Genomic DNA, 26868 nt, shown 5'->3' on the forward strand with positions numbered 1-26868 from the left:
TATTTGTTTACATTATCATATAGCACCATAGCTCCTTACTGATCATTGATACTGATCAGCAGGAGCCAGAGTTCTCTGTCTGCAAGGACAGATCCTCTGTTCTCATGTGTAAACAGGTATCTGTCCTCAAAGGAACATGCACTGCCTGAAAAGACAGGATGCTTTGGTCTGTTTTGTTCTAGATTTTTGAAGAAAATTTCCTCTTTTTATTTTGATGTATAGGTAAGAAATGAGGATTTCACATCCTACCCACAGGAAACTTCTTCACCTGTTGTGTAGAAATAGAAAGATATAGTGCATATTTAAAAAAAAAAATATCCAACAGAACCACACGAAAAAACTAATATAATAAAAAATATCAATTTACAAACAATTTAATATAGATTTACCATCCAGTTAAAGCTTATAATGCTGTTCTGGAATCTTATCTACATTTTTGTGAAGTTATTCTTTTTTAAGAATAGACAGAAAACACTGGCATCCCTCCAAGGTTGCTTCTGTAAACTGGATCTTATCATAAGTAAAATGCCCAGTAGGAGCACAGGGAGAGGGATCTTGGTGGCTATGCTGTGGGTTCCCATTCTTGCTGTGCTGGAGGGGATGCATCTTAGGGTCCCTTTGTTGTCATGTTATGTTTAAAACTTGCAGTTAAGTGTGTGATGAAATACCATTCTTCGGCAGGAAAGTTGCTTTCAGTTGTTTGCTTTTCTCTCTCTCTTTTCTCCCTGCTCTCTTCAGGCAGTTGCTCTTGGCTTCAGTGACACACGCTTTCATGAAGCTCCTTTTGTCCCTTAGGAAAACTGCTGCGTTTTCCAAAGACCAAAGACATCAGACCCGCAACTGAGGAGCAGTAGGGCACAACCCTGCAGGGACCCCCCTTCGCTCAAACTGTTTATGAAATTGTAAACCAAGCTGCAAGAGGGAGACAGTCTGGAGGCAGAGGGGAGGGGGAGCTCACTCCTCCTCCCTCTCTGTCTCAAAGCCTTCTGCTTTCCAAGCTCAAATGCTAGCTGAAATCTGACGCCTGGACTGCACACACTGTGAGACGTGGGCATGCCCTTGCAGTGCACTGATTTCCTCTGCAGCTTGGAGAGCCTGAGCCGCGCTGAGGCTCTAAGCGAGGAGTCACTCCGTCGGGCAGTGAGTGCCACATCACTGTGCTGCTTGCCTAAGGGGCTCCAGCATGGTCCTGAGGCTACTGCTCCTCCTCGGCGGGCTGCTTAAGGCCACCAAGCAAGCGCCCCACTGTGAAACCGGCCAGGAGACCCTAGGTAAGGTTTATCACCCCAAAAGTCCCCCTTCTCATCTTCCTTCTCCTAGAGATGAGCAGAGTAAAGGGTTCCAGCTTCAAGGAGAGAGAGATAGGAGTTGTCACTCTGCTTTAGAGACAAGGGGGATCAGCTGTTTGGAAACCTGCACACTGCTAGTGATGAAATTGGGGTTGTGCTTGGGAAGTGTGGATGGGAAGGCAGGAGGTGTGTGGCTCTGCAACAGAAAAACAAGGCTGTGATGTAAAGGAACACAATGATTCCCCATCACTGTCTAAGGCTGTCTGTAGATGTGTCTTTCTGTCACTTTATGGACTTCCCAGTTGTTAGGACCCCCCTCACTGTCACAGGGAATGCAGAAGATTTGCCTCATCTCTGGCCTTGCCTTCTAGGAATGTGGTAATCAGATTGCAAGAAGATGAACTTTTGACCTTCTGTATGCTTTTCTCCTTAAGAAAAAAAGCTTTTCCTTACATTTAGCTTCAGGTCACTTATTTCAAGTCCAAAATATGAGATTTATTAGGATCTGACAGCTGTAAGGGTGTGTTTTAGCTTGCTATGAGCAATATGGAATTTGTATGAGTCGATTGGCTGGAAAAGCAGATTTACCCTTTAGAATAAAGGTTGAATAGGAATATGCTGCTAAATTAATTGAAAGCTTTTGATTCAGTAACTAGTTGACTAATTAAAAATATTAGCAGTGTCTTTTAAAAATCTGTGGGTTTTTTATCAAGTGTATTTAATTAAAATGCCATTTATGTCTAGATGAGGGAGACATGAATTTCACTGTAGAGAAAGGGTCTGTTCCAGGAAAACTATTTTCAGAGGGTTTAAACTTAAAATGAGTCAGAAAAATATTTATTTTATGGGATTACAGGAAGACATAAGTTAACCTGAAACTGACCTTAATGTTGTCCAAAGAAACTCAGCTATATTTCAGTGCTTAAATATAAGCCAAAGACTGTCACTGGCATTGAACTGCTACACAATGCAGTCCATGTGCCATGGACTGCATATAATTTGAGAGTGCTGTTCCCACGAACATCAAGGTCTACCACAGCCTAAAGGGATTTTATTTTTGGATAAAGCTGCACAAAGAGAAGTGTTGTAGACTATTTACAGCCAATTACAGGAAGAGGCAGTGTGGTTTACAGCATGCCCTTTCTCTGTGAGGTATGATTCTACTCCAGTTCCAACTGATCAAAGTTTTGCCATGGGATATTAATCCTAGCAGCCACAAATGTATGGATCACTGAGGGGTAACTCTGCTGTGGTAGAGTGTTTTGTGTGTGTTGGCAACTGTGCTGTCTTTAGGGGAGGGCTTGTGGAAGGGCAAGCAGTGGAAAAATACCTTGAATCTGGTAGAACTGGACAGCTGAATATGGTGCTGGAGGGATGGATAAAGGTAGGGAAAGGGAGCTGTCAACATCATTACGCTGTGTGCCGCATAAGGGTGGGGTACACTTCACACTGGAGAGCTGTTGAATAAGGCAATAAAGTAGCAGCTTGGACATTCGGAGACCTGCCAGATTTCTGAAGGGTCTTCTTTTTCCAAGAGGGGGGTAAAGTCATGTCAGGCCATATGAAAAGAAAGGGCACTGCGGAGATGTTCACAAACAGACCCGGCAGGGGTCTCCTCTCAATAGTCAGGGCAGTAGGTTATGTCTTCAGCTGGAGCAGTGGGATTTTCTCCCCTGTTTTGAGGTTCCTTGTATAGGTCTTGGTGGATCTCAGTGGTCAGACCTGTGGTGCCCTGCAAGAGGAGAACCAGCCTGGAGCTGCTCTTGTAGGAGAGGAGAGCAGGAACCAGTGCCACAGTATGACTCCCATCAAGGCTGGAGCTGCTTTCTCCAGGCTGCCTGGTCTTCTCAGTGATACTTGTTCTGCAGTGACTCATTTTGCCTTTTTTTTATTAAGAAGCCAAAATGAAACATGATTTACAATACCAAGATCTTTTCAAAATGCTTTGTGCTCTTCTGTTTAGAAAAATAAGGAAATGATTACTATAATCCAGCTCTACAATATGACACAGGCATCATACACTGTGTGGAGATCTTTTTGAGCAGCAGTTGGGAACTGTGGCACCAAGAGAGGGCAAATCCCTTCTCCCTAGTTCGTGCTGTACCCCTGGAGAGTCAGTAAGCTACTGTCAACCCCAGTGATGCTACATTGCCCCCTTGCGAGGCAGCACTTCCAGACCCTGATGAGTTTAACTGGCTTCTTAGCCTACAGTTTGGGTAAGAAAAGCACAGCTTAGCATGTTTCCCCTGAGAGGTGGCCGACCTTTGGTGGAGAGAGCTGATAACACAGGTTCCTCTTCTAGCCAAGTCATGTGTTCTCTGCTGCTGACTGATGTATTCCTGTGGTAATTAGTTAAACGAAGTACTTTATCATATCTGACAACAAAGGCAAAAACCACATGGAAGCAGGCTGAAGTCACTTGCCTTCAAATAGGTGACTTTTCTTGCAGTTGGGGCCATCTCTGCAGTTGCAATGCCACCAGGGTCAGGCTAAGGCTGAATAGAATCACAGAATCCTAGAATGGTTTGGGTTGGAAAGGACCTCAAAGGTTACCCCTCTTGCAGGGTCAGGGTCACCTTCCCCTAGACCGGGTTGCTCCAAGACCCCATCCAGCTTGGCCTTGAATGCTTCCAGGAACGGGGCATAACAGCGATAAAACCTTTAATAATAATATCAGTAAAGCCTTTCCTTTCCTGATCGGTTGTATTCAGGGAGAGCTTTATCGTGGAGTTCTTGGGCAGAGCTATACGGGTGCTCCAGTGAGGTTGCGAGACTCCAGAGCTCACAGGGTGAGGGGGGAGGCAACGCCCGAGGTTGGTGCTGGCCTCGGACCTCCCCAGGGCCCGGGTGTCAGCGGGCTCCAGGCGGCCCCAGGGCCCGGGTGTCAGCGGGCTCCAGGCGGCCCCGGGTGGCCCCTGGCAGCGCCTCCGCCACCGTCCGGGGCCGCGCCGCCGTCTGTGGTGCCACCGTGTGGGCTCCTCGGCTCGTACAGGCTCCGGGCAGGCACCGGAGCTGGGCTGGGGTTCAACGCGGCAGGGATGCCCGAGCCTTCTGCCAGGCTCTCCATCCTTGCCCGAGCATTTCAAGGGTGCTTCGGGCACGGGGCATAGCCTGGCAGAGGACAGAATCGCGGGATCATTACGGCTCGAAAAGACCGCTGAGATCGTCGATTTCAACCATTAGCCCGGCACCACTGTGTGCAGCACTAAAACATGTCCCTAAGTACCACATCTTATTAATGGCCAGTCTCTTCGCGAACGAAGAACCGGGGAAGGTCTTTCCACCTTCCAGCCTGCGCATTGGATTTTTTAGGTGAGACACAGTGTGCGCGGAACTGAGCCCACCCTTTAATCCTGAGGTTCATCTGCCGGGGCCAAGCACGCTTGGACGGTGGCAGCGAGGTCCTCAGGACGTAGATGGATTGCCTTACAGGGCTACCGAGCTCCATCTGCCCGGGGAGTGTCCTAACCGGGAATCGAACCCAGATCTCAGCGTTGACAACGCTGTGGTTTAGCCACTGCACCACCAGGGACACTCAGTACCACATCTACAGGTGTTTTAAATACCTCCAGGGATGACGGCTCAATCCCTTCCCTGAGCAGCCTCAGGGAAGCAGTTCCAATGCTTGAAAACCCTTTCTGTGAAGAAATTTTCCCCAATATGCAACCTAAACCTCCCCTGGCACAACTTGAGGCCATTTCCTCTTGTTCTTCTACTTTTTACCTGGGAGAAGAGAGCTACCTTACCTCGCTACAAACTCCTTTCAGGTAGTTGTAAAGAGTGACAATCTCCCCACCTCGAGCCTCCTGTTCTCCAGGCAGGAGTCCAGAGGACTGGAGCTGTTTGACCTGAAGCTGTGGAGGTAGGAGAGCAGCTTGAGTGCTGCTCCCAGGATTGCCCTGGTTGGCACACCTGTCATTTTTGGGTCTCCTCCTCTCAAAAGCACCTTGGTGTTTCCCATCGTTTTGGCTTGTTCTAGTCCTGAGTCAGACATTGCCCCATCCTGGGGAGTGTCTGACCTTAGCCACTGGAGATGGGAGGGAGTGAGAGGTATAAGGAAGAGTGATGATGAGTGACAAACCACCAGGGTGGGAGGCAGGGGACTGGTTTGGTATTTTATCTGGAGCCCAGAACAGATTCTGTGACACTGGCTCCTCTCTAAGCCATGGCACTGAGTAAGGCCTGTTGTCTTCTGGGAAGTCAGACTGTCAGAAAAAGTGTCTTCTAATATAAATGTTATACCTTTCCACTCTTCTTCTCTGCAGTTCCCAGCTCCACAGTGTGCCACGGTTTTTGCTAAGTGAAAAGGGAAAGGCTGCTTCCCTCCATGATCTTCACACTGGCCCCAGCTTCATGGGACCTGAGCATACTTGTTCATCCGTTGTTGATGTTACTAGTGCTGGTTTCCTGGTGAAACTCATGTCTGTGTGCACACACACACACACACACACACACACACACACACAGATCCTCTCCAGGTGCTGCTGCTCCTGGGTGTGTGATTGCACTGGATGACTTGCTCTGGGCTGGGGTCTGCTCTCTGTCCCAGGCAGGGGTGCCAGCTGGGTCCCTCATCCTGCTGTGGCTCACAGAGGCAGGTGCTGACGTGGGGCATGACCACAGGACTGTGCTGCCACATGTGGGAAAGCCCAGGCTCTAGGAATCTCGCCTGCTGGACCCAAGATGGGTGTGTCCAAGTCTTGCCAAAACAAAAGAATGCAGAACTAGCATTGACATCATGCTCACTCACAAGACGAGAAATTCCAGCTCTTGTAAAGCCGGTTGTCATCACTGAATCATGTGAACTGCTCTGGATTCCCGCCACTGGCTCTACTATTTCTACACAATTATTATTTTAGCAACACTGACCTTCAGCTACATTTAACAGGGGAAATGGGATCAGAAACAGACACTTATGTGGGGAAAGTAAGTTTATATTAAAAATATAATACAGAGGTATATCCTTTTACTGTTGCAATGGTTTAAGCATGATTTTAATCTGCAGGCAAAGTTTTCTTCAGGATACTTGTTCAGGTATCTATAAACTGAGGGGGTGTGAATACATAGAATCCCAAACTTGAAAAAACCCCATTGCCCTAAGAAACAGCTAGGCTTTTAGCAAGACTTAGTAATACTAATTTTTGATTCCCTGTAACATTTCTAGGCATTGCCTTTCCCTTCACACAGTCACAGGGTTTGAGGATGCTGGCGGGCTGATAGCTACCATGGTCCCCTTTGGGCTGCTGACATCATGTGAGAGCCATTCCCTTCTCAAACCGGAACCAAATGTTGGATAAATGTCACAGGTATTATTGCTTGAGATAGGGCTGAGCATGGGCATACCATGCAGAAGTCACCTATCATGTTGTGAGCATAGTATTTGAGGCGGTGGGCCATGTCTCAGTCTCTTTGCTGGGCTTTTATGACTGCTGAATCTCATTTGGACAGAATCACTCTCCCAGTTTGATGCAACTGTCACATATTAATGGATTTTAGGGATTTAGAGTTGCTCTGCCCACTGCAGAAATAAAAATGAAATTTCAATCCCTTAATTTATCCTACTGTAACTCCATTGATTTGTAACTCCCTATAAAACACCCCAGTTTTATAGGGTTATAATGGGACACCTTTATCTAGGAGACAATGTGGGACTAAGACGCAGATTTAAGTCAAGGTTTTTGAATTAGCTGTCAACCTTTTGTAACATAAACCTGCGATTTTTGGTTAAAACTCCATTTGTTACAAGAGAATCAAATTTGATGTTAATTATAATAATTTTCATACTTCTAAACTAGAGAATAGACAGAGTTTTTCCAAGGGGCTGCATAGACTGTTTAAAGAGGATGGAATGATATCTTGGCAAATGTTTTGGAAAGGTTGTAGTAGAACAGATAAACCCCTCATTTTTTTCAGACGTGATCCTCTGTCCTATGGCATTCAATAGTTGGACTTACTCAAAGGAAAGGTTCTGACTATTGCTGGCCAAAGCACGTGGAGAATACTACATCCTTAGACAGTGGGACCTGAGCTGTAAAGAGTGTATGGTCACAAAGTACAGCTATGGAGGCATCCCAGCTCCAGATTACCAGGTTAATATGTGTTTTCATCCTTCTCCAGGCACTCTGGCAAAAAAAAAAAGATCCCTTAGATGATAGTTGTAGAGATTTTCTGACCTATTGTACCTTCCCACCACAGCTGTTGTTTTAATACTATCATCCCCCAGATCTGAGCTGATTTCTCCTTCCCTCACTTACCAAACACTGAGGGATGATCTCCATATGTCTCCAGATCATCCTGGTACACAGGAAATGCTTGCTCAGCAGCAGCCTAGCCACACATGCAGCTCAATAAACCTTCAGCCAATTTGGCAACTACTGGCCCATTTTGTTGTCATTGTCTTTGTTGCATTTTGTTTTCCCAATGGGTAATTTTTCCCTTGTAACTTGGAAAAGAGCTCAACTGAGGCCAGAAAAGGGCATTCATTATATTTTGTTTTGAGAATTATGCTTCTGTTCAGGACTTTCAGCTCCTGAAGGACTCCCTGGAGTAGCACTTACCTGCCAGATACACAGCTGAGGTGACACAGGAGGGTCTGGTCACTAGAGGCACCAAGGCAGGTGGTGGGGACAGACAGGCAGACAAAAATACTCTTCATCCATTCTTTTAGGTGCCTATAACTGCAGACATGTCTGAGTTGCATCTGAACAACTAGAAACCAGAGAGAATTACTGGCCCCCACTGAGGCTTTGTGCCCTTGCTGTATGACAAGTCTTGGTATGCATCTGCACAGATTTGGACCTGTTGTCCGTGAGTTGTGAGCTCCCATTATCCATGGAAAATCTTCAGCACCTTCTTGCTGGCCCCAGAACAGTCCTGTGAGAGAGACAGTCCAGGAAAAGCTGACTGTAGTGTCATTGCTGTGGGAACACCTTCAGTAATTCAATAAAAATGGGTGTTTAACCGAATGTCAGGCAGCAGGTGGGTTAGAAAGAAGGGTGATTAGTAATAAACACTGGCTTGAGCCTCCCTGCTGTGATCCTGCTTTGCAAAGTGAAAGCAGATGAGGCATTAATCTCTTTCAGGTGTTTTCAGGCTTTCTCATGTGAGGGAGCAGGGCTAAAGTAGAGTTGTGTGTTATTCGCGCTTGCTTCTTCTGTCTGTTGCAAACACATTGCTCCTCTGGGCAGTTGCTGCAATTGCCAGAGCCGATGATTAATAACAGGAATTCAGTCCTCTATTCACAAAAACTTTGATGTATCCAGAAAATTGAGTTAACCACGTGGCTGCTTTTTGCAAGCACTCCTCTCTCTTTTCTCCAGTTTTCCTGGAATTCCTTTTCTGTGGCTGTGGATCTTCTCCAGTTCTGCCCTTGCATGTATGCCTTAGATGTGTAGCTGTTTCCTCTTCTGGGCTTTTTGTTTGACCATTTTCCCCCTATCCAAGCTACTCATCTCTCTCAGTCCTCTGCCACTAGTCCTCTTACATATTCATTCCTCCTTCACCCTCCTCTGCATGGTTCTGGTCCACTTTAGTGTTTTATAATGGATCTTGTCCTGTACTTGTCCTCATGCTGTAGCTAGGAGCTGGCTCTGGAAGCAGGCTGTGCTTTACCAATTCAAGGTGCTGTTCCAGTGTTTTGCAAAATGGTACAAACAGCGTTTGCATCTTACTACTGATATTTTTCTCTTTAGTCTTAAAAGGTAGATTATAATTGAAAGAGTGACTTGATGAACCACGTATAACAGCAAGAGAGTAATAGTAATATAAAAAGGAACTGAAATGTTTTGTTTGGAAAAGCAGAAGTTTTTACTATAAGCAGACTAAAATGAATACATATGTCTTCTAGTTTAAGAAAAGTGTTGTAAGAAGCCCAGAAAGCTGGTAGAGGGTGTACACAGATCAAACAAGATGAGATAATTTATGTTGTAAAGACCTGCACTCTGCCTCAATGAATGATTTAGATATTTTAGATTTAAGAATGGCCTTTGGGCTTATTCCATATCATTAATTGCATGAGTGTCCTGTTGCCTTTGTTCTTTAAAGGGCAAGTGGCCAGGCCATGGTACTGGAAGTAGCTGTTGAGCTCTGTTGTCTGGGTTAGGGTTAATCACAGCAGCTTGCTTCCTTCAGTGCTGAATCATCAAGGGGAAAAAATGTAAGCTTGGCAGTAAAATATGTATGTGCTGCATTGTAGATTTTCAAGCTTGCCTTTGCAAATTGAAACCATAAGAGTATATTATAGAGAGGGCTCAGAAAGCTTGAAATGGCTTTTCTCCTCTTCAATAAGTTATTTTATCCATAATCTTAAATAGAAGCAGTGCTACTGAAAGGACTTTTGTAGCTCTGGTGGAATAGCTAGAGCACAAAAATAAACATAAAAAATTGAAAAGGCTGTTCTGGGTCAGGAAGAAAAAGGTCTCTCTGTATCAACCTGTCTGTGGATGGGACTTTGAGAGAAGGTGACACTGTCTTCCTTTGAGTCCAGGGGAGCCTCTGCCCAAAACATGAAAGAGGTTTTGACTCTTTCAAGCATAGAAGAAGCAGCAACTGAAGCCTACTGAGTGAACCAGGAACTCTTTGTATATCATCACTTGTCATTTCTCTTATGAAAATGAGAAAGGGAGTGGCTGAACTCTTCTGCCATTGCTGGAGCTTAGAGAAAACAAGTTATCATGGGTGGGGATGGGGATTTGCTGGTGATTTCTGAGTGCAGAGACATAGGACCGTGGGTGCAGGGCTGCCGGAACAGAGAGTACAGCTGCTTCTTGGGAGCTCGGAGAATTTTCTGCTGCTGGCTCTCCAGGCAGGCAGGCAGGCAGGCAGGCTCTGGCCCAGCTACGTGTATTCACATTTATTTATATAAGCACACATACTAGAGAATTATCTTTGGCCCTCACAGGGCTGCACACTCCAAAACATATGTAAGCATTGGCATTAGGAAACACTGGGAAGTCCAAACACCACATCAGCACACGTACATGTTTAAGATTGGCTATAAACTAGACCTTTTCTCTCTTGCTTTACTGCATATTGGCTCCTGATAACCTGAAATCTCAAGCTGTTTCACTCCTAGGTGTTTACAAGACAGAGCTGTGTCTGATGTATGGGTCATATGACAGCTTGCATGATGGGGAGAGGTGGTACAGTTTGGGCAGAGCTGACCTCTGGTAGCATAAAAAGTTGCACAGATAGAAAACAGCTTAGTATGCTGCAGAAGTGTGAGGCTTAGATCTAATTTTAGACTTAGATCTAGGTTTAGATCTAGGTGTAGGAGGAGCAAGGAGCCAGTTTTGCTAGTCATTGAGTGAGTATTGGTAACTCTGATTTTGTAAGGGGCATCCTGGGTCCAGAGGAGTGGAAAAGCTTTATCCACTAAGCAGTGATGTTGCAGATTCACCCCTGCTTGTCACAGACTGAGATGAATAACTTCAGTTGCCATGGAAAAGATTTATATGGATTTGGGTTCCTCATCTAAAAAATAGATTTATCCTCTTCAGTCAGCATCTTTGTTAATGAGTAATAGCCATGTTGTTTAATAAATTGCCTCTCCCCCTGTAAGTATGCTAAAAACATGCAAGTGTAGAAGCCAGGTAGCAGCCAGTCTGAAAACAGAGCTGCCTTTAACTCTCCTGTGCTAACATCTCCTCCTGCTCACAAAAGGATCCAATCCTCTGGTGAACCCAGGGATAGCTATGATTTAGCGAAATTTTACATGTCTCTTCCATCAGCTATCCATTGCTTCCTGATGCCTTCCTTCTGGCCAGCAGGGCAGAAAGAGGCATCTGCTAAATGCAGCAAATCTGCTGCAGCTCAGAGAGCTGGAGCAGGAAGAAGCAGCAGCACCATGTCCAGACCCCGCCTGCTGCATTTCCTCTTCGGTTTCCTCTGCTTGTTCCAGCGTGTTCCCAGAACACCTTTTTGCTCCAGCTGAATAAGCAGAATCCTGAGACACCATTGAGAGTGGACTTGTGCCACACTGATGGCTATAACACTCCTGTACAGCAAAAGAAGTCAGGGAGATTGTGTGTGCCTCAGTTTCACTATTTGATCATTGCATGTCAGAGAAAGAAACAAAAGGGAATTTGTAGCCTGGTCCCAGAGTAAGCAGATGGCAAAATGCCTCTTATCTTTGAGGAATTGTGAGCAGATGCAGTAAGAACATTCATACTCCCCAAATGCCCCATGAAGAACTGTGCTCAGGACACACGACCCTCTAGTCTAAAATAATAGCTACAGTATGTTTATTTTCTGCTCAGAAGAGAAAAAAAAAGGTGTCAAATATTTCTCATCTACTCTTCAAAGTAATGAAGGGGATTCATTGCTAATGAAGCAGATGATAAACAGAGATAGTGGCACTTCACTTGTTGGGATGTGACTGAACTCAAGCCAGTCCCATCCAGACCATGTTTTCCCTCTGCATGGAACATTTGTCTGGCTCCAGACTTGTGTCCAAGGCCTCTCAAACGTGGGTGTGATGGCATTAGGATATAAGACTATTCAGATTCAGGAGGTAGTGACATCCAATTTTATCAGCAGGATTAATTGCTGGAGCTCTTACTAACAAGAGACCACTCCTTTCGCTTTCTCAGATAGCATTATACAAAATGCTATTCCTTGATTATCCCCAGATGTAACACTACATGCAGTATCTGGCTGAGATGAAGGTTTTTTAGAAATGCCTTGACCTTAGTAACTAACTCACGGAGGGGATCGTGCCTAGCTAGGGGAAACACTGAAATCCTATAACGGAAGGCACTGTTGATGAATCAGGTATTATTTAATGTAATTAGCATAATGTACTGAGACAGGAAAGGAGAATGTAGGGATATAATTTTTTCCAGCTTGCTGCTTACCAGAACTTGTTGGTGTTGGAGGTGGACTGTTTCTGCTAGTTCTGATGCCTCATTTATTTTATGAGGTAATGTGGCTCAATTACAATTTATAATATAGAACCAGACTAATTTCCAGTTCAATGTCCCCCTCCAAGATAAAACCCCGGGGTTAATTTGGTTCTCATTACAATGACTTTATTTTGGCTAAAGAACCATCAGCTCATTAGCAACACATATGCAGATGATTACATTTAAACAAATATGCCAGGAGTAGAAGTTTAAGCTCTGTTTAGCAGTAAAAAAAAAGAAAATGTAATGAATTTGGTCTTAGGAGGACAAATGCTTGATTCAAAGATGAACAAGAAGTTAGATGCCTGTCCCCCCACTGAGAGCTAGGAGAAATAGCAGCAGAGCTAGATCCCCAGTACATCATAAGGGAAGTGTACCTGTTGGTGTTGAAAAAACTTGCAGTTACTGGCTTAGCTCCTATGAGGCACTGGTGAAAACAACTCCAATACCTTGGTAGCAATAGTTTTCTTTATTTGCCAGTATTGGAGAAGGACAATATAAATTCATTGGCTATTGGGAGCAAAAGAGGCCTCTCCTGAGTAATCAAACCATGTTCCTTCAGAATCAAGAGAGCTTCATTTATTTGATCTAGTAAACAGAAAGCTGAGGAGATCTGACTGCTCTTTGCAAACGGGGGTGAAGGAATGTGCCAGGGAGCACAGAGAGATATTTAAGCTAAAGGACAATGCTGGCACAACACCACATGGATATAAACTGACCACAAATACTTTCAAACAGGAAATTAAAAGGCGATTTCCAGCCATTAGAAGAGTGAGCTTTTGGAAAAGCTTTCTCATGAGAGTGGTAGAGGAGGGAAATAATTAGTTTTAAGATGTTATTAAAGTATGATAAAATGCTGTTGCTAGAGATAGGATGAAGTAGGACGGGGAAGAAACAAAGTCCCCTCATACCTACCAAAGGCTGAATTGCTTTACGAGAAAGGCATGGACAACATCATGTAGGACCAACAGATTTTTTAGTGGAGACCAACAAGACACCTTGTTTTGTATGGAAGGACTCCTATGGAGTTTTAGACTAAACCAGATTGATAAGGACCTACATTTTGATTAGTGAAATTTCCTAGGCACCGAAGTTACAGTTTTTAGGCATGTCTAGAAATCTTGGCCTTTTGTCAGGGCTGGGCTCAACACCTTTTTCAAGCACAGGCCTGATTTCTTAGGAAACTGCACTTCAGATACATTGTCAAGTCCTCCCTTTTTAAAGTGGATCAAGGACTTGCTGGTCAGTGGGCTTGCCTGCCGTGCTCTGTTCCTGATACCTGCAGTCTTTCCTGTCTTTTATTAAACTCCACTTCTATCTCTTTTCCTGGGTGGGGGTATTTCTTTTTTCTGTGTGTGGATGAGGTGTATGAGGTGCCAGCAACTGGTGCTTGTGTGCCCACGGTGCAGCAGCTGGAGGGATCAGAGTGTGTGTGCCTTGTGTGTGTTTGTCAGTGTGTGCCATTGCTAGCAAACACCAAGCTGGATTAGCAGTGGACAGGAAAAAATATTTGGGAGATGTATATTTGAGGGACTGTAATCCTGAGCTAGATACTGACAGGACCAGAGGATCTCATAGTTGGATACTTGAGGAATCAGGAGGTCCAAGCCAGCTATTAGGAAGACCACAGTGTCTTGGGCTTGGCTAACAGTGAGACCCTTGGTCTGGAGCAGTTGCCAGAGGGATTAGTGTGTGTGTCAGCACATGAGGCAACTGGTAGTTCAGTGTATCCAGGGGGCAGCTACTGGGAAGCAGCCTAGTTACTCAGGTTCCAGTGTGTCTGTGCTGAACAACTGGAGGGATTCACCTGTACTTCTTTTTCATCAAGGGTCTTTCATCCTGTTTAGCCAGAAAGGGGAACAGGATGATGCTTTGTGATTGCCTGTACTGCATTTTCTCTTTGTGTATATGTAATATGTGCCTGCTGGGAATATGTGCTTATCCCTGATGTGTCTGGACCTCAGGACACAAAACTCCAGCAACCTCTGTGGAGATACCAGATTGGATAATTCCTAGCACCAGGGTGGTACTATGTACACCTGCCCTGTAAAGACTTTTCTTTTCCTTTTTATTTGCAGGTCAATGCCAAACAGTACAGAAAGGTATGATGTGTCTTTGGTTGTTCTTCGTGGAGAATCTCAAAACCTTAAGTATTCCTTCATTATTTCTTGACAAGTACTCTAATGTTGGTGCTATAGTAGGTTTTGTTGCAGGAGAAATGTACTTTTTTATGCAATATAGGATTTTGCTGCTGTGACAACAGTATTTGTTACCAACCAGAGCCATTATCAAGAGAAGGAGGCTCAAACATAGACCCATTACTATAATAGCCAGTAATTTTATGAATAGACGTCTTTCTATCACTCCCTTTTCATCTTTGAGTTGGCCGAAGGTATTACCTGCACTTATCCTTCTGAAGACCTCCTAACCTGATTTCTTATAAAGTAATCACATTTATGGGTCTGCTTGTCTGTGAGTTAAGTAGCAGAATAACTTTTGATCTCGTAGGGCAATTTCAATCAAACTTCACAGAGGGCCTGCAGTTTCAGAGATATTAAACTCTACAAATTTTGTGGGTTCCAGCAGAGAAGAGAGATATCTTACTGGTACATTCCTCACTAAAAAAAATAAATCTATATGATTTCACACCTCATCATTGAATCCATATGATAAGCCAAGGACAGGGAAGAGAGTGATTACACTCTCTTATAATCACAATTACACTTTCTTTCAGGAACTTGAGATTTTTTCACATTAGACAACAACAAATTTACACCTCAACAGGTGTTTTTTCTCTCTTGGGAGTTTAATAAACTCAAATTGTATTTATCATTTGAATCAAATAAGATTTAATTGAAAATTAAATTGAAGAGACATGGATTTCATGGGTGGACCGCATAGTGGATAAAGAATTGGATGGATGTTCACACTCAGAGGTGCAGTCAGTGGCTTGATGCTCAGGTGGAGAGCAGGGATGAGTGACTTTCCTCAGGGGTTGGTACTGGGACTGGTGTTGTTTAATATCTTTGTCGGTCACATGAGCAGTGGGACAGAGTGCACCCACAGCAAGTTTGCCAATGACACCCAACTGTGAGGTGAGGTCAACACACTGGAGAGAAGGGGTACCATCCAGAGGGACCTTGATAGGCTTGAGAGGCAAGTCTGACCAAACCTCATGAAGCTGAACAAGGCCAAGTGCAAAATCCTGCACCTGCGTCGGGGCAATCCCAAGACAAAAATAGGCTGAGAGGAGAATGGATTGAGAGCAATCCTGAGAACTTGGGGGTAGTGGTTGATGGGAAGCTCAACATGACCAAGCAATGTGCATTTGCAGTCCAGAAAGCCAAAAGTATCCTGGGCTATGTAAAATGCAGGTCAAGGGAGATGATTCTGATGCTGTAATCGGCTCTTGTGAGACCCTGCCAAGAGTACTACATTCAGCTCTGGTGCTCTTAACACGAAAAGGACATGAATCTGTAGGAGCAAGTCCAGACCAAGGGCCACAAGAAGGCTGGAGCACCTCTTCTATGAAAACAGGCTGAGACAGTTGGGGTTGTTCAGCCTGGAGCAGAGAAGGTTCCAGGGAGACCTTGAAACATCCTGCCAGCACCCAGGGGGTGCCAGCACCTGTAAGAGGTCTGGAGAGGGACTTGGGAGAATGGCTTTAAACTGAAAGGAGTCAGATTTTATATTGGGAAGAAATTCTCACCATGAAAGTGGTTAGGCACTGGACCAGGCTGCACAGAGAATTTGTGGCTGACCCACCCCTGGAAGTGTTCAAGGCAGGACTGGATGGGGCTCTGAGCAACCTGGTCTAGTGGAAGGTGTCCCTGTCCCTGGCAGGGGAGTTGGGACTACATGATTCTTAAGGTCCCTTTCTATTCCAAACTATTCTACAATTCTATGATTATGTGTCAGGCTTTCATTTAGAAACTAGACTTGATTAATTTTGGTTGTTTTCTAATTTTGGTAGTTTTCAAACTATGTTTCAAATGCACTCCCACATGGGCTAGGTACTCCAGTGTTTTCTGGGCAGGAATTTATCCTTTTTATTTTTTTTCAGGTACTGAATTAACAAAATGCATCTTATTTAGAAACAGTGGTCATCAGTCAGATAAGCCCTGATGTCCCATCACACTGACAGATACCATTTGAAGTCTGAATGACATCTAAACGCATCAAAGCCTTTGCAATCAGTCTCCAGACCACGCATGCTTCTCATCATCTTTCTATATGTGGTTTTAGACATGAAATTCATTTCAAAGTGTTGCAAACTGCTTCCAGCCTATCTGAGAACAAAAGGAATAAGTTCATTAAACATGGTATTTTTTTATGCTGTCTTTGAACTATTCAGAATGTCTGTGAAGTAAGTTATTTTTCGTCTGTTCATCTCCCTTTCATAGCAAAGTGTGTGGATATTGCCTTAAGTTCTTGTACTGATGTTGCCTATACTCAAATGGTGTATCCCAATTTTCTGGATCAGAAGTCTCGAGAAGTGGTTGAGTACAGCTCTGAGTACCTGCTCATCAGTGTGCTGCACAACTTGCTCCAGGGAGAATGTAATCCTGACCTGAGGCTTCTGGGCTGCTCAGTGCTGGCCCCACAGTGTGAAAAGGACAAAGTTATAAAGCCCTGCAGGCATGTCTGTGAAAACCTAAAAAAAAATTGCCTCCCTGCCTTTGATGCAATAGACATGGCTTGGCCCTACTTCTTAGACTGCGACCGCTTTTTCGCTGGGGAAGAAGAGGGATGTTTTGACCCGCTGGCAAAGCTGCGAGGTGAGGAAGAAAGCTCTGCCAACAGATCTTGTCTACATGGGAAGGGTCTCATCTCACTTTGCTCGACATATCTATGGCACAAAACCTCTTTGCTTGTCATCTCAGCCTGTTGCCTTTATAGACACCTGTGTGATTAATTTTGTTCCATCTGTTTTAACACCTAATTAAACTGTTCTCAAGAAGTATCTGTTTCTCTCCCTCATTTACAAAGAGATCAAGACAGGCAGCTCAGAGCAAGATGTTTGGATGCATTTCGATAAGCCTTGTCCTGGGTGATAGCTGTCTATATATTTGAAATATTTTATTTTAAAACTGAAACTTTAATGCACTCCTGAATTTTTGACTGCTTGACAAGCTTAACAGCTCATTAAAGTATTCTCATTAATGATTGTCACAGATTTTTGTTTGGATGAAGAAAATCCAGATAGCTGAAGACAGATGAATCTCATAAAAAAATAAATTTGATCCATCAAATTCAAAGGGAAAAATCTGTACAATTTGTGACTAAAATCTGCCAGCATGCAAAGGCCAAATTAAAACTGGAGGTTGCACAAAATATTTGTCAGTGTGCATATGCATTAGTAGGATTTTGAAAAGAAAATATGCCACAATACACAGTGTAAGATGTAGTACATACATTTGAGGTTTTAATTGTGTCTGTATTTTCTATTCTCCTACTTATAAAGGTATTTTGCAAAAAATGGAGGCTTCTATGCAATCCTCTGAGCACTATGGTCTTAAACACTGTGTTATAATTTTTCTTTTCAGGAGAAGTAGATGTTGAGGAAGATTTGCCTTCAAACTTGCCAGCAACTTTTATTCAGTTCAAACACCATTCATATTCCCAAATGGTGAGCACCTTGAAGAAGACTGCTTCTAAGTGCTCTCATATTGCAACAACTTACAGCATAGGTCGCAGTTTTGAAGGGAAGGATCTTTTTGTGATTGAGTTTTCAACCAAGCCTGGACACCATGAACTGCGTGAGTTACATCAGTGTTGATCAGGGTGTCTGAGGGGAAACCATTCTACCCAGGTGAAAACAGGTCCTTTTAATTGGTTAACAAACTGTAAAAAGCATTTGTTCAAAAACAGTTCTCCTCCTTTGTATTCCTGAATTACAGTGATACCCAGTGATTCACTGTAGCTATTACAACCCAGTAGCCCAGTAGCAATTTCTTACTGTATGACCTCTGTGTATGACCCTAGTTAGTACTCCTTGTCCCTAGATGTATGACCATGAACTTGGTTGCAGTGATATGGCTGTTATTTGTTTGTGCCCAGTGCACAAATAAGTTGGGACACTTTTCTCTTACTGACTCGCCCTACTTTATCATCTACCACTTCCTCAGTCTCCTTTTATTTATTGCTATACCATGAGACCCCTCCACGCTTCCTGCAGGTAATGCCTTTCCCTAGTCTAAACACAGTCCTTCACATCCTAAAATGCATACATCCTCTGAGAAAACCTCAGATACAGAAGGACATTGATATCAAAAAAGGACAATTCAGCACAGAAAACACTCCTGAACAGAGATTCAGGTCAGTGCAATACCTGTCAGTGTAACAGGTGGATAATACCAGAAATTTGTGATATCAGAGGACCTGAATAGATGTTGTTATACATACAGAGGTGCTAATATATATTAGGATATGAATCCCTGCAGAGGTCAACAGTGATGATCTCTTCTTCTTAGATTCATCACTGAGACAGCAAAGGCCAGATTTTTAAACGTTCTAAATTCTTCAAAATTCAGATAATTTTCCAGTGGAGTATTAGGTATTCCAGTTACCAGCTCCCAGCTCAAAAATTATACCTGACTAAATCTGGTGGACTGCTGCATACTAAGAGCCTCAGGTTGTTTTTCATCAGAGGAGCTCCAGCATCAACAGCCTCAGCAGTGTGGTAGAACTGAATTCCATCTGACTTAATACTTTATTGAGATAATCATCTCAGGTCAGGCTGCTCTGTCCTCTGTGTGCTGTGCTGCAGGGCATGCAGAGACAGCAAAGACTGGTAGCTTTTTTTACTCTTGGTCATTCTGCCTTGCATGTGTAGAGGTGTTTTGAGATGCCTTAGACTTGATCAGGTCCCAGTGGATGTCTTTAACAGAGCAAAGATCTACATTACATTTTCCTGGCCTATTATACTTCCTCTCTTTTTTAAAGAAAAGAAGTTGCAGGTGTCTTTTGAAACTTCTATTCCATTTACCAGGAAAACACAAAGTCTCTGAATCAGGCTTTTAAATGAAAACTGATATGACATGATAAAGGATGGTACTTAGCCATTACATTACCTAGCATTTTCTTCTAAATCTGCTGCTTCATGCTGCTGAGGACAGCCTGAAAGGAGGTGGAAATAGCTCCAGAGCTGGAGATTTTGCCAGCCTGAGCAACTGGCATAATAGCTCTGTGCCAGGCTCCCTCCAGTGTCTAGTGCTCGAGGCTCGCCAGGATCAAAGGCAAATATGAAGGGGTAGACAGAAAAGGGTGCAACTAATTTGTACTTTCCATTAGGCTCTAAGGAAGGATGGAAATTGAGAGAATAACTGCAGGGAATTGTGAAGTTATGTGTTTCTAATAGTTTTATTCCAAGGCTATTTATCCTGAAAGCCACTTTTTATGCACAACCCAATTTCTGTTCCAGATAGAGGGATAATATATTACACATCTGCAGGTCATTTCTAGGATCTGTGGCAAAATTGAAGCCATCCAAGGTAATTGAGAGTGCCAGAGGTGTATTTTGTTCCTCTTCAGCCATGGCTTGACATTTTTGTTTGCAGTGCTCTTGTTTACAACTAATGATGAGTCTAGCAAAAGCTGAGAGCAAGGATTGCCTCCTATGGTTTGGCATATTGACAGATTGGACTTACCTTTATTTCACACTATTTAAACTGTTGCTGAACTGATGTGTAATGGAGGGAAGTTCACCTGGAACTGGTGTGCTGTTTACAGGATAGTGTGCATGAAATTAGTGTAAATAAAAGTTTCTGACTCTTTTGGCTACTCTGCTTTTGGAAACCACCCAGGTATAATCAAATTAAAGCATCTCATTACTTCATATTCCACAGTCAAGCCAGAATTTAAGTACATTGGCAATATGCATGGAAATGAAGTTGTGGGGAAGGAACTTCTAATATACCTTGCACAATATCTGTGTTCGGAGTATCTTCTTGGGAATCCTCGCATCCAGACCCTGATTAATACCACCAGAATTCATCTCCTGCCTTCCCTCAACCCTGATGGGTATGAACTGGCTGCAGAAGAGGTAAAGGGTTTTGTATAAGGAGATGTTCAGGTCTTCATGTTTCTAGAATTCCCCGTGGGAAAGGACAAACTGGGAGGGGAGAGTCACATAAAGGAGGGAATGTTAAAATTGGCAGCCAGAATTCCAGCTGGGTTTGGTGGTGGGTTGCTTTCCAAAGATGATGAGAACAGAAATAAAAGGAAATCAGAGCCATATTTGTCATTTTTGCTGCCTGCATGGGATGATGTGGGAATGACTGTATTACTTTTTCACACATTTAGCACTCTCTGCAATCAGTTCTAGAACAAAATACCTACTGACTCACTGTAATGACTTAAATTGTTTTATAAGGAAATGTAGCTTATTACCATGGAATAGACATTCCCCCTCTTTTAAAAGTATAGCTATTACAGACTGTGAATATTTTCTGTATTGTTACAGTTTCATAATGGGTGGCAGTTTTCAGAGATCAACTCATTTCTGAAGGAAACCTGTGAAAACAAAAATTCTCTTATACGTTACCTCACATTCTTCTTTTTTTCACCTCACTGTTTTCATTACCACCATAAGCATCAAACTGGACCCTTTTTTTCTGCTTGCTCATGTAGTGAGAGTCTGGGGTTATTGCACTCTGCCTGATCCTGTCTTGGGGCATTGCCTGTATTTTCTTTTTCTCCTCCTCTAACCCACTCTGCATGCTGCTCTGTGCTGAGCAAGAAGATGTTGTGTTCCTCTCATGAGTCACATCACTGGTGAGTGAAATGCTTCCTGAATGCTAGTTAGTGCATTAATATTCATGTGGACAAAAAGTGATTAATAAGTGTGATTTTTTTTTAACAAACAGACATTTTCAGTTTACTTCTTTTAAAACTTCCTTTTGATTAAAATGGCATTTTAAACAATTTCCATAAAGTACTATTTTGAGAGAGGAAGTTAATATGAGGTTGACTTTTGTGTTACAAATTAGGGAGCTGGTTACAATGGATGGGTCATCGGACGACAGACAGCTCAGAACTTGGACCTGAACAGAAATTTCCCAGATTTGACATCTGAGGCTTACAGAAGAGCTGGCATTCATGGAGCCCGTCTGGACCACATCCCCATTCCACAGTCCTACTGGTGGGGTAAGGTATGAATTACAGATTTTATAAATCATATATACTGCAGAGCAACTCAGGAATTAAGAAACTGAGATTGCTTGGTCTGGAGTTCCTTGCTGGTAATCTTGCCAATTTTGTAAGCACTACTGAACTGGACAGATTCAGAATTGGTGTGAAAACCATGGTGTAGGTCTGGACAAAGAGGCAGATCTCACAGATCAGTCATAAAATTGGTGGATAATTTGAATTTTGTTATTTTAGATTAAGAATAATAATGTTTATGAGGGGGCCACGTGTGTGTGATGATTCATTATTAGTGATTTAAACTGTAGTGCACATGTTAAGACGTTATGGATTTGGCTGTCATTGCACTAAGCTCTACACAGGTTTGATGGAACAGTGGTTTCTACCTTGGAAAATGTACAAAGGCTTCATGTAAAGTTATGTGGCATCAGCATCGATAAAAAAAGAATGTTTATAGATGAGTGTAACCAGATAGAGCAATGGAAACAGCCTGTCAAGCTGCGATGGTGCTGGAAGGGAAAGTTCCTGCTGCAGGGGATGAAGGCAGTTCTACAGGGCCTCGCACTCATCATCACTAAGCTGTGTGTTATGTTATGTCCAGGAACGTAAAACTCAGTTCTACCTGTGTCTCTGGAAGCCCCCAACACTAACAACTCTCAACAGAACTTAGTTCCCCTTGTAAGCATAATCACGGAAGCTAAATCAGTAGTCCTGGAATTGGGAGCTCTGCTTTCCTTCTGCTTTTAAACCCATTTTATTCTAATTCAATTTCTTATTGCTAGCACAAAGCCTCAGTCAGGTAGGGAACAGGATTGTTTCAGCAGGTGGTGTGTTAGCAGAAGATTTGAGAGACCATACTTCAGGTTCCTACAGTGCTGCAGGTTGTCTTGTGTAAAGCCATGCCTAAATCCCAAAGGCATCCCTGATGCTGCCACAGTGTTTTCTTACCCTGTTTCACAGTAGTGAAATCTGAATAAAAACACATCAATTCTTCAGGATAATGTGCACATGAGGATGCAAAGCTTGAGAGGCTCGGTACAGTATTAGACCATGATTTTTGACATAACTAAGCTCAAGAAGTTTATTCTGTTTTATGCATGTAATTACACAGATCCCAGCTCAGGTCACTGGGTTTCTGCAGGAGTATGAGATCAAAAAATTGAAAGTTTTCAACTTTTGACCAAATAATGACAGATAACGCTGAGCTGGGAAATGCAAGTGGAGTACAAAGTCTCAGATGGGAAAGAGGGATTGAGAGCTGTGGAGCAGCGCCTGAGGTCAGCTCCACAGGAAAAAAAAATGACAACAGACGAAAAAAAAAAAAAAAAAAAGGATTTCTGGAGAAAAGTCAGAGATTTTGATTCACCTCTGTGGTGACTTGTCCCTAGCTGGATGCCAGGTGCCCCTCCTCAGCTGGACAGGGGAGAGGAAATATAACTAAAAGCTCATGGGTCGAGATAAAGACAGGGAGACATCACTCAGCAATTGCCATCATGGACAAAACAGTATCGACTGGGGAAATTATTTATATTTCTTTTATTTATTATGAATCAAATCAGAGGAGAGTAATGAGAAATCTTAAAACCACTTTTTCCCTACTTCTCCCTTCTTCCCGGGCTTAATTTTACAACAGAATTCTATATACCCCCTTCCCCTCAGTGGTGCAGAGGGACTGAGAATGGTGGCTGTGGTCAGTTTATCACATGTTGTCTCTGGTGCTCCTTCCTCCTCAGGGGAAGGACTCCTCACACTCTTCCCCTGCTCCAGCATGTATTCACTCTGTCTCTCTGCCCAGAGGTGCACGGTTGAAGACCCAAGCAACACAGAAAAATGACAAACATATCTTTGCCCCCCTTCTAGGCAGTGCCCAGTGCAAACTGTGAGCTTGTCTCACACTGTTCAGAGTCCCTGTAACTCTGGATTTTCTGGTTCCAACCTCCTCCCTCCCTCTCCGAGTCCTGCTTCTGCACTGGTTCCTTTTCCTGACCTGTGAGATGGTCAATGGTAGGCAGCCACTTGCAGAAGTAATTTTTATAACCAAGTATTTAGCTTTTCTAGACACTGTAACATTACAGTTTATAGAAGGATGGATGGAAACAGCCTAACATTGCTCTCACAGTTACAGCTACAGCTCTGCCCCAGCTGCAGTGTGCTGGTCACCCTGGGTTGGATGTCACCAGAGATAAAGGGTTAAGGAGCCTTGGCACACAACACTCCCTGCCTGAGCTCTGCCTCAGTGGATGCAGATATGGAATTATAAATACATTGCTTCTCCTGCAAACTTTTTTCTTCTTTTTAAAGAATAATTAGGGTGATCATCCAAGAATTCATTCCTCAGAGCACCAAAGCTTCGGGAATTTCTAGATGCTCTCCTGACCCCAAAGTTAGTCCCGATCTTAACAACACCCAAGGCATCTCCAAATCCATATGCTTTGCAGAACAAGTGAGGGAACCAATTTGCCTGTGGCCTTGATGGCACCACAAAATCTCCCTACTGACTGCTTTTTCATATGGTTCACAAATCTGGCAGTAAGTGGTCTCACAGCCTCATTTCCCTCTCCTCTCCTGGTGGTATCATAGGACAGCCAAATCAGCTCTCCTGTAATGAGCCTCAATTTTGTCAGGCAGATGAACCCATGGCTCTCACAGTAGTTGGCTTTGTGTATGCAAGAGCATTAGATTGAATGTTTCAATACCAGCCTCTCAGCTTTCATTTACTTAATAGTGTTTGTTACCTGCCTTATTAAAGTAATTATCTGAATATTGTAGGGCACTGCATAAAGATCAGAAAACAGAAAGCAAGCTCTCAGCCAATCCCCTAAGCTCAGGAGAGCTTCTACTCCCCATAACCCTTCCTGTACAGGATGTTTTGTTCCCCACTATTATGAATTATTGTAATAAGTGGTCTGAGGGCTCAGACTGAGATACTTCAGGCTTCATCTGAAATAAAGTCAGTTCAACTGGCTTGATTAAAACAAAATTTGGAAGTCTGTGCCAGTGGAGGCTGGCATAGTCTTTAGGAAAATCAGTCTGGCTGCCTCTAAAAGGGAAAAAGAAATCTTTGAAAGCCATGGAGACAGTGACTAATTGCAGTATAATCGACAGAAATGAGATTCAGGTTTAAAAAGGGTAGTGGCTGTTCTCTGTACTTACACAGAAATAATTTAGCTGTTTTCTAATTGTGCCCTGAGTTGTTCTTGTGAAATGGATACTTTAAAATTGATCTCATATAACTTAAAAGCAGGAGCCTTGGTGAAAAAAGGAATCAAAACCCACAAAACCCACGTTAAAGGAAAAGTCTATGAATAGTCAAAGGCCAGAGTGACACAGCATCTGCTATCATCTGGTGGAGCTGAACCAGGATGTGCACATTTCAAAGCCTTAATCGTTCTGTACATGATGTCATTGAAATGCTATTAGGATAAAAATAGTGACATTGAAACTCCTGATTTTCCACAACATTCACTTCAACAGGACATTGGCTCTGTGAGATGGCATTGTCTCTGGGCTTATGCAGGTATCTGCTGAGTGAGTTGGCTAATCAGGATGAAGGACTGAAATTAGGAGCTCTCAATAAAACTGTGTATTTCACACTTGCCCACCGAAGTGCAGAAGCAACTTTCAAATCTTCTTATCAATACCCAAGAGTGCTGTTTGACAGCAGGGCTGATGCTGTGTCAGGTATGCCCTCTCTGCCTGGGCAGCAGGAGCTGGAGCAGATGCAGAAGGGCAGGGAGCTGATGAGATTTTGGGGCAGCATCCTCCTTAGGAGCGCTGCTGCTATGGGGCTTGTAGGGTGTGAGCTTGGTGGCAGTGCTCAGCCACTCCAAGAACTCCCAAACAGGGATCCACAGGGCAGGCACTGAAACTTATAGCCCCTTACAAGCCACCTGGGCTCTTCTGCTCTTCAGGAGAGATGGGCTTAAAGGAAGAATGAAGCGCTTCCAGGGTTAAGGTAGGAGCAACTGGTTCAGTCCCTAATTCTCTTGGAACAAAGATCATGATCAGATCATCTCAGGGCAAGGTACAAAAACTAGAAAAACAAATACTTTGCTGCAGATAGCATTCTTTGGACACTACCAGGTTCATTGTCAGGAAGCCTGTGGGCTGTTTTCTTCTCCAACCTCTATGTTGTGTGAGTGGGTGTTTCAGACTGCAAACAGTGCAGAACATTTGTTCTTTCCTTCTGGAGGCCTTTTATCTGCCTTTTAAAAAATGTTTTTCATGTCATCCTCTCCTGGAAACTCTGTGTTTAATCATCCCAATTATGCAAAAAAAAGTGGTTAAGTTTCTGGTGTGCAAAGTGCGTTCTGTGTGTTCCTGAGTTGATCAGACTTTACACGTTACACCTCATCTTTTAAGTTGTATCTTTATAATGCCAAAGTTGAAAGGGTTTCAGAAGAATTTCAGAAGCCACTACTACGTTGATAAATAAAATGAACCTGACCTGTTTCTCCTGAGGATGAGTGGCATGAACTGGCTTGTATCCAGGCGCTAACCACAAACTTCTGCTTTAATGATTCATCTTGCAGCAGTGGGAACACTCAGGTTCCTGTTTCCTCCCCAGTACAAGGTCCAGCCTTTCACAGGTGCACTGGCTAGAGGCACTAGAGTTCAGCTCAACAGCTACAGAATGGCATTTTAAGGAAACCTGAAAAATAGAAGGATTAAGTTAATACTATGGCATCTGAAGGGAGGTAACCTCCTACTTCAGTCAGGAATGGGCATGGTGATATCTTCTTAAATCACTCCAGGTAAAACTCTATTTAGATAAAACTTTTTCCTTTACTTTCTGACTCATTAATGGAACCATAATACATCCATGGTGGACCTTTGCTTCATGATATTTTTCTTGGGTCCACACCCGGGTTTGTGCTATCCACTGTATCCCCAAAGCTCTGATTTACCAACAGCAGATCCAGGACTGATCCAAAGAAAACAGGAATTACTATTATTGCAACATTATTGTATAGGTCTTTAGGGTTTTTATTCAGTTGGTTTTTGCTTGTGTTTTTGTCTTGTATGGGTTTTTTTCCTGCACATTGTTGACTTGATTCACTGTTATTAGTTCTTAGGCACTCTGGAGCTCTGGCTCTCTGGTTTTCTGACATATGATGGAATCAAAGCAAAGGATCATAGGTAATGTTAGCAGCCCTAAATAGGTGCTGACTAATTCCATCATAACAGATCTTTCTCATTTTTATAAAACCTGCATATCTGCATGTGGGCAGACTCTGGATGAGCAGCCTCCGTCCTCACCATCTTTTCCTCTGGTAGCTTCACTCAGCTGTAAGGAAAAGAGCCTCAACTCTCCAGAGGCACTATCGTGAGTCTGGGCTTGCAGGGACCGGCCACCAGATGACACTGTTATCCCTAAGAATGAACTAACACGGGCACAGGGCCCTGAAATTACTCCTCTGAAACAGGGGGTGAAGGAGCCTCCTGCTTTCCGAGGAAAGGATGGGTGTCTGAGGATCTTCTGGAATTCGGTGCCCTCTCCCTTGGCCTGTGTTTCTGAGGAGGGAACGTCC

The 26868-nt window shown here is 43.4% G+C and overlaps 1 protein-coding gene across 1 annotated transcript in view; it reads left to right on the forward strand.

Moving 5' to 3' along the window:
- Positions 1–1101: 1101 nt before the first annotated feature.
- CPZ (carboxypeptidase Z) overlaps positions 1102–26868 on the forward strand; it is a 38474-nt gene continuing 12707 nt past the window's right edge. The window contains exons 1-6 of the mRNA XM_027897990.1: positions 1102–1271; positions 14269–14292; positions 16594–16968; positions 17737–17949; positions 20038–20234; positions 21181–21342. Coding sequence (XP_027753791.1) covers positions 1184–1271; positions 14269–14292; positions 16594–16968; positions 17737–17949; positions 20038–20234; positions 21181–21342 — 1059 coding nt within the window. The 5' untranslated portion in view covers positions 1102–1183. The remainder of the gene's footprint in view (positions 1272–14268; positions 14293–16593; positions 16969–17736; positions 17950–20037; positions 20235–21180; positions 21343–26868) is intronic.

The sequence above is a fragment of the Empidonax traillii genome, unplaced genomic scaffold (assembly GCF_003031625.1).
Source record: "Empidonax traillii isolate 1590-97213 ecotype Southwest subspecies unplaced genomic scaffold, ASM303162v1 scaffold572:size406828, whole genome shotgun sequence".
In the NCBI taxonomy this organism is placed as follows: Eukaryota; Metazoa; Chordata; class Aves; order Passeriformes; family Tyrannidae; genus Empidonax; species Empidonax traillii.